The sequence below is a fragment of the Monopterus albus genome, unplaced genomic scaffold, assembly GCF_001952655.1.
Source record: "Monopterus albus unplaced genomic scaffold, M_albus_1.0 scaffold167.1, whole genome shotgun sequence".
Taxonomy (NCBI): domain Eukaryota; kingdom Metazoa; phylum Chordata; class Actinopteri; order Synbranchiformes; family Synbranchidae; genus Monopterus; species Monopterus albus.
The window spans coordinates 146,981-155,286 of NW_018128047.1; the positions used below are offsets into that span (position 1 = coordinate 146,981).

Genomic DNA, 8,306 nt, shown 5'->3' on the forward strand with positions numbered 1-8,306 from the left:
ATAACATGCTTCATAACAGTCCTGCTACACACAGTAATACATGACCAGGGAAAGTGCTGGCTGCTGTGGAAGGAAGACCAAAGGGGTGAGAAAATGATGCCTTTTATAGAGTGAACTTCATTTTCTGCAGTGTTCACCACATTAAACATAATATGGTTTAAAACCTTTTAAACACCACACAGAATGCAATCCACACTCAATGACAGAAAATCAGTATGGCCTACAATCATTTATTACATCAACTTACTGACATTCGCAATTATTTTAGCAATTCCCATCTCTATAGAACAGTAATTCCAATGTAATATAATTAAATCATTTACTTGGTCTCAACCCATTTAAGTAATCACAAAATGATGGCTAAATGAGCCTATTACATTAAGACTTGACACTGAGCCTAGCTTCCTAGTACTAAGGCTAGCAATAGTGACTGTGCTGGTGATGGAGTTCACTGAAACTCCATAAAAAGGAGTGAACCACCTTCTACAGCACAATCCACTGTCCCACCAGCCTCACTTGTATTTTACAGGTGCATAATATCTCTCAATAGCTCACAGGCATGCACACAGACAAAAGAAACAAATGTCTACAACAGGCAAGAAGACATTTAAGACATTTGTAAATAAAATTTAAACTTAAAATACTTTGTGAACTGAATTAATGCATTTTAAGACTTCTCAGAACCTGAAACTACTACTATGATTTTATCATTATTAGAGGAAAAGTGGTCATATTCCTGTGCTTAGACAGCGTGCACTCCAACAGTCTCTTTAAACTGCTGCCACAATAGCAACTGAAAGAGAAAAACCTTTGCGACGTAGACTTTGTCAGCCTGGTGGTAGGTTCAACTGTTTAAGTTATGGCTTTTAGACATATTGATCTGTTATGGAAGAAACATGTTAACACTATTCAAACATGACAGGACGGTTATGGATTGAGCTAGTTTTCTAGAAAATAAAGAGAAGTGGTTTCATGGGAGACAGCTCGTCGAGCCAAACAAGCTGCGTGCAGCCACCAGTGTCGTCATGCTCCAGCACAGTGCCAGATTGTCCTGCCACACCATCGATCTAACTTGCAGTTGCAGTTCTTACGACTAAATTTCACTTGCAACACTGATTATGCTGAAATGCTTAAGTGATTGTTTCTGTCACCTAATACTACTTATATGTGACATATGTAATGTGGGGCTGCAGCAGTCAGGGAGGCAGCTTTCATCACAATGGATCCACTGTCTGTAGTTATGCATGTTCGTTAGCTTCTCCTCCTCCAAATGCCCCCTGGTAAGACCCTCCTTCTCACATGTGTGATCCCCAGAATAATTAAATAAATAAATAAAGGGATCTATAGGCGCTGGCTTTTCACGACAAAGTCACTAGTAAAAAATAAAAATAAAAATAAAAATAAAAAAAAGGAAAGGAAAAAGATTCTCAGACTAAAATATGGTTCGGTGGTTCAGCTTGACCATGAATCTGTTGTTGCTGCAATATGATTTATTTCTGGCATTTCTGCCTCAAGTGCTATTCGCACTGGGTGTATAGGGCAGGCAGTGCAACGTTTAAAAAAAATTGTTGTGGGAGGGCATTGGACATCTTTCACTGTCAAACATGCTGGATTTGTCTTCTCTTCCTGTGTACAGCTCATCATGTGATGCAACACAATCCTGTTATTGGTTAATGCAGCTTAGTGTGAAAAAGGGAGTACTTGTTGTGATTCAAGTGATCTCCCTGCTAATGCATACACGGCAGAATCACAGTCATGTTTAAATGAGATGGTAAAGGGGTCTGAATTGAGATGGAAAGACGATTAATCACGCAGACCTAATGTACTGTATATTTGTCAGTGATACACAGACCTCACACGAATATTACCATACTAAAGAATTAAGCTCAACAACAGGCTTCTTTCATTCTTTGTAAACTAACCTTAACTACACTCACAACTCTGGTAAGGGGTGTCATCCCCAAGGACAAACAGGAGAGATGCAACATCACTGCACTGTTAGTCTGGATTCCATGGTGATGCATCTTTGATGAATTTAGTATAGTACCACATAATTACTACTACACCAAAGAGTCTTAGCACAAATTCAGAGAAATCATGTAAAAAAAATTGTCAAGAAGTGTTTTCTCCAAACCTTTCAGTGCAGGGAATATGCCTTATTTTTTCATGATTCTGAAAGCTAATTTTCTACACTTGGTGATCTTTATCATCATTCAAATTTGTCTGGGTGGTTAATAACATCTTCCTGTGCTGTGGCAAACTCAGAACACTTATTTCTACTTTACCCCGAATTTAAACAATCTGTGTATACAATGCAAACATGTCCTTACAGAGCCTAAACATGCATTTCTTTCTCACCGGTCAGCTGTCTTAATGGCCACTTGGGCCTTTGTTATGGTGGAGGAGCAGTCATCTAGCTCCTTGTTGACCTTGTCAAGCTTGTCCTGCTGAGCCTTCAGCTTGTGGCTAGTGATGTCTACAATCAGGCTATGGAGCCTTTTCACCTCATTTTCCACCTTCCCAGCTTTACTTGATGCAGCCTCATAGTCTGAACAGAGCAAAACAACAGGTAGAAAGGAGTAAGACAGGATAATGTTCATACTGGACAATAAATGCCTGATCCTATATATTCACAGGAATTAAACTGAAAACCTTTGTACAAACCAATTTGAATATACAGACTAATTTAGAACTAAAATCAGTAATGAAAATGTTGACACCATTTTTGGAGATTAAACATTTAGTTTATATGTTTAGCAATTAACAGCAGCAACATTTCTCTTTACAGTGTACAGGAAGAACTATACCTTTCTTAAAGGTCTCCAGGCTCTTCTCCATCTGTTTCTGTTTGGTCTTGTCTGGGGCAGCTGCCAGCACGTTGGCCTCAAGTTCCTTGATCTGAAGTTTCAAGTGAGCCTCCTGATCAGTAAGACTCTGAGAGAAGAAAAGATGGAAAATACAGTCACACAGATATGCTAAGAGTGAAGCTTTTCAATCAGATAATACTGTCACATTTCATGGTTGGTTAAGAATATAGCAGCAGTTATACCATTCTGATGACAAATGAGTGAGACAGAAACATAATGAATGAACAGAAGAGGTATATGCTGTACATTCATGCTGTTGGCATATTTCTCCAGGGTGTTCCTCATGTCCCGGAGCTGTGGCCGCAGGCGCTGGACGTTCTCCTCTAACTGCAGCTTTCTCTCTTGGCAGCTCTGCAGCTTTGACACTTTCTCATTCAGCTTGCTCTCCATACGGTCAAGCTGCAGAAAACACATGAAAATCATCATGTGTGTAACATTAATGGCCCGCTGTGGTGATTATCTGATAGCATGGTCTGTATTCTTCCTGAATCTCAAAATTACTTCTAGGAAATATGTACAAAGTACAAGTTTGTATTTTGTTTGCTTTTTTTTTAACTGGTAAAGCATGACATGACAATTTTATGATGCTAAGAACTTGCTGATGTCTTAGTTTGTTTCAACACACTCGAAAGACCAAGTCTGCACTAGATTATAAGACATATTACATTATAAGACCAAATCCTGCACTTTGGGTACAAAAACTAACCAAAGTACTGCCAGATAGGCAAAGGGGTACTTTTAGCTGCCTCCAAAAAGAACACATGAATTAGGCTATAACTTTGTTGATGCAACTTATGGTAGAAGTAAAGAAATCACTAACACAGCTAAGTTAATTTCTTTGAATAATTGCAATAAAAATAAAATATAGTGCTTCTAGATCATGAAATATCAGACAGGATGACATTCCTCAAATTAGAACATATCAGGATTCCCACCCCTTTCAAGAAATTATTTTCCAGGACATTCTCACAAGGCTTTGATGTTAAATGGGGATCACATTCTAGACTAACAAGTTACTCCGTGTGGAAGTAACTTTTAAATCATGTGTGTTAATCTATAATGATACTTTATCTGTATAACTAGTCCTTAGGTGCTTGCCAACGGACAAGCACCTAAGCAGATAACCATATCCTCTGAAAGTGCCTACAGAAGAAAGGTTTCCTATTCATGAGTTTAGATTTGACTTACTATATCTTCAAAAGGCCTATTACTTTTGACTCAAATTCAACTCAAGAATACACTTGACCCTCAGATCTACCACAACCTGCCAGAAAAGCTTTTGGCTTAGTTTTGTTGAATGTCCATTTCTATTACTGATCGTATTATGTTAAAATGCTAGCCAACTAACAACCAACTGTTTTCACAATCTCCTCTGAGGGGAGGCCCATCTCCCTACAATTTGAAAAGCCCTGTCTTAGGATATTCAGTGTAAAACATTACTAAAACAGGCCATAAACTTCGACCCTTGCCATTCGAAGCTTATATCCCACACTGCCCTAATTTCAGCTGCCATCTCATACTGACATTTGACAGTTTGCTCTCAGCAAAAGGAAAATACAAAAAAAAAAGTGAAATTTATTTTCCAGAATAATGAAGTGTTTTTCCAGGACACTGTACAATTTATCTCGATTTCCATGATTTTTCCATGACTGGAAAACGTTTTAAAAACTTCCAGGTTTTTCAAGGTGTATGGGAACCCTGACATATGCACTGCACTGAATTTTGGGCCAATTAGCAGCAATTTTCTACTCCAAGATGTGTGATAAAATCCAGATAGGAGGGTGTGTGCTTTTACACTCACCTCCTCCTGGGACATCTCAGTGCCAATAGAGGAGCCCATCCTGCCCTTCAGAACTCTTCCTCCTCCAGTCATGGTCCCTGTGAAGCACACACCAGACCAGGGGGGATAACACACACACACACAAAGGAATGCATGTTTGTAATATCTTCACTGTGAGAGTCATACTGTAAATACACAAGTTAGAGAACAATGAGAGAGAGAAAAAAAAAGGAAACAGGTAACATATCAAGAAGTAGGCCACCCACCAGCCATCTCAATGATCTGGCCTTTCAGCGTGACCACTCTCCAACGCTTGTCTTTCTGGAAGGCTATCCTTGTAGCCTGCTCCATGTCCTGGGCCACCAGGGTGTCCCTTAGGGCAAAGTAAAAAGCTGGTCGCACACTCTCATCATTCACTCGCACCATGTCAAAGAGACGAGGGCTGTCCTCTGGAGTGCGAATGGGAGCCATGTTCTTCTCCCACACCTTCATCTGTGCAAAGTAGGTGAGGAGGATTGAGAGGGTAGAGGAGGTTAGAGAAAGCACCCTTTCAACAGACAAATCTATTTCTGTAAGTGGTTAGAGACACTGACGTTTTTCAGTGTAGTATGCATGATGCATCACAAAGAGCATAAGTCAATCACCCTAATTTTCTTTACCTTATCAAGACCAATGAATGTGGCAACTCCAATGTTTTGTTCTTTGAGGAACATGACACATTTCTGAGCTGTGTCAATGGTATCCACCACAATGTTGTCCAGAGCACCACAGCTAGAGGAAATGGCCACATCATACTTCTCATCTATGGCTCCAAGGTCTCCCTACAAGCACAAAATAAAATAAGAATGAGTAATAATCTATGGATACCATAAAATACTGCCTTTAATTCCAGACAATGACATGCCTAAAAGTCAAATACATTTGTAAACACAGAGTTGATGTTAATCTTAGCAATGATGAGACTAAGTTTTTGTGCAAACCACAGCTAGATGACCATAAATTATATAGCTGCTGATTAACCCTGTATATTAATGTTACACCAGCTTTTTTTTTTTTTTTTTACCAGTCTTCCAAAGATGCCAGGGATTCTGCCACTCTTCTTCTGCTGCATGAGGGCATCCAGGACCTTTCCTCGACTGCGGTTGGAGGATAGAGAACTCTTGGCTTCGTCCACCTTCTGCCTCATTTCCCTCACCACTTCCCTGGTCTCATTATCCATTCTGAGCAGCTGCTCCAGCTCTCCCTCTTCCTGCAGAGAAAAGGCAAAGAGAAACTCAGGAAGCAGCTAACAAATGACGCCACCTGCTGGGCAGATATACTCAAAGATCTAGTGTGTGCAGAGTGAGTAGTTATTCGGTTTAGATGTCAAATGTCTAGAAATGCAGTAATACCACTTTTTTCCCCCAGACTAAGTAACCAGTACCTTGCCATTACCAGTTACAAATACTTAATAATGCAGTGTTTCTATTAAAAAAATTACATCTACCACAAAAACAAATTTTATTTTCATGACATTTACCTTCTGATTGTGATTAAATGTAACAGGGGGCTGTGCAAATTTGAAAACTATGTCAAAAACACAGCACTGCCACCATTCATACTGAATATAATGTTAAACTGACTGAAGGTCTGTAACCTGCTACATAACAGTGTAATAGTGATTTTAACATTTGTAGGAGTGGAGCTCTCTGTTTGGATCAAATTATTTCATAACCCCCACCCAGAAAGGCAAGTTTGGGAGGGGATCACAGAGGGCAATTTAAATATTTAATTTAATGGAGATGCACTGATGGCAATTTTCTTGGCCAATTCCAATTTCAGATTTTTTAAGCCCTGGAATGTCTATTCTGATTTTCTAAGAACTGTAGTTGACAGCATACACAGACATTTTTGTCAGTATCAGTGCTGTCCTACAAATGTCCCATGTAAATGCTGCCTCAACAAACCGCCATCTAAACAGCATTGATGTTTAGTTGTACCTTCTTGAGCTCCTGTTCTTTCTCAGGTATTTTGACTTCCAGGTCTTTGATGGCAGTGTGGCGTTCCCGCAACCTGTCAGAGGTTGTCTGAAGTGTTTGTTTGGCTGTGTTGAGCTGTGTCAAAGCTGTGTTGTGGCGGCTAAGGTAGATGTCAAGCTCTGACTGAGCCAGGTCCATACGAGAACGGGTCTCATTTACAGCCTTACTGAGCTCCATCAGCTCTTTCTCTTTGGCCTGCAGAACACAAGAGAGACAAGTTTGGAAAATAAGACAGGATTTTACAGCAGCAATACAAAAGTTAAACAAAACATGCAAAAAGCACCAAGATATACACACACACCTCTTTGTCCTGTTGCAAGCCGCTGGTCTCTTCCTTCAAACTCTCCATCACCTCCTTAAGTTTTTCCTCTTCTTTTACCTTCTGCTGCTCCAACTGCTCCTTGCGAGCCGTTGCCTCAGAGATGGCCTTTTCACTGTTGGCTGGTACACCACGCACTTCCTCCAGCTGAAAGATAAGCCAGACAGGAGAATGTACAAAAACAGATGAGACGAGTCTGACTCTGGATTCTAAGCAACAGTGGCTACACCTGTCTAGGTTCAACCTGAGGACAATTAATTAATACAGACTCCTACCAACCCCAAAGTAATAGCCCTTTACCTCCTAAAATAGCCCATAAGATAAAAAGATGAGTTTTCTGCCAGTGCCAGCAACAAGCAACTGTGTTACACATTCAGAAGCAGGCCAAAACACACAACTGTAATCAACTCTAAAGACACACTCAGGACTGTGCAAGCCCTGGTTAAGACTGGCACAACAGTCTGCTGCTTGGCAGGGCTGAAACAAGGCAAGGAGTGGTGTGTGTGTGTGTGTATATAGCCTATGTTATGTAGGGTTAACTGCGGGTGAAATGTGAATGTGGCTGCTCGGAGCGTTACACAAGCCAGGCCATAGTTGACTACCACACAGCAGAACACTGCTCCCCAGAGGTCTGCCTGCCTGTTTTCAGAGCACAGCCATTATTCATGGAGCAGATAGGGTTTTAGAGAGGGAGGTGAGAAGATATATCCACAGTTATGAGGGAACACTTTACTCTAGGTTTGTGTGAAAAGATTTTTCAGAAAGTGCCCAATTTAGAGAAATGCTAGTCTAAGTGACAAGGAATATGATAAAAAGAGAAACCGAGCACACATTAACAATCACCTTGTGTTATTTCACAGCCCCCTAGTGGCTTGGTTTAGACAGGAGCCCTCTGCCTGCCATGACATTTGATTTAGTCTTAAAGGTTTTATTTGCTCTATTGATAATGTTAATTTAGAATTAAAAAAATACACAAATTTCTCTTTGCACAAGGTAAGAAAAGACATACTTTTGCAAATGATGTTTTTAAGTCACACAGAGCATCATGTCCAAGACCAATATCAACAAAAACATTCAGTGTTTGTACAAAAGAAAAATTTCATTGTGCACAGTCTTGCTTTATGCAGCTGCAGCTGTCACACAGATTAATGTCAAGTTGTATTTATTTGGAAACAATAACCATCTGTAGCCAGTGTTTTGTTTAAAACACTAGATTACATGTAATATTTTACACAAAACTATATTACCTTTAAAACTTAAAGAATGCTTACTTTTCACAACAAATCCCAGGATAGAAACATTTTTAAGTTTTATAATGCTAT

The 8,306-nt window shown here is 39.8% G+C and overlaps 1 protein-coding gene across 4 annotated transcripts in view; it reads right to left on the bottom strand.

Moving 5' to 3' along the window:
* smc4 (structural maintenance of chromosomes 4) overlaps positions 1–8,306 on the bottom strand; it is a 24,666-nt gene that overhangs the window by 4,193 nt on the left and 12,167 nt on the right. For all 4 annotated transcript variants that reach the window (XM_020615628.1, XM_020615627.1, XM_020615629.1 and 1 more), the window contains 9 exons: positions 6,967–7,131; positions 6,627–6,860; positions 5,711–5,896; positions 5,307–5,468; positions 4,914–5,139; positions 4,669–4,745; positions 3,114–3,266; positions 2,808–2,934; positions 2,359–2,548 (listed from right to left, as the gene is read on the bottom strand). In XM_020615628.1, coding sequence (XP_020471284.1) covers positions 2,359–2,548; positions 2,808–2,934; positions 3,114–3,266; positions 4,669–4,745; positions 4,914–5,139; positions 5,307–5,468; positions 5,711–5,896; positions 6,627–6,860; positions 6,967–7,131 — 1,520 coding nt within the window. The remainder of the gene's footprint in view (positions 1–2,358; positions 2,549–2,807; positions 2,935–3,113; positions 3,267–4,668; positions 4,746–4,913; positions 5,140–5,306; positions 5,469–5,710; positions 5,897–6,626; positions 6,861–6,966; positions 7,132–8,306) is intronic.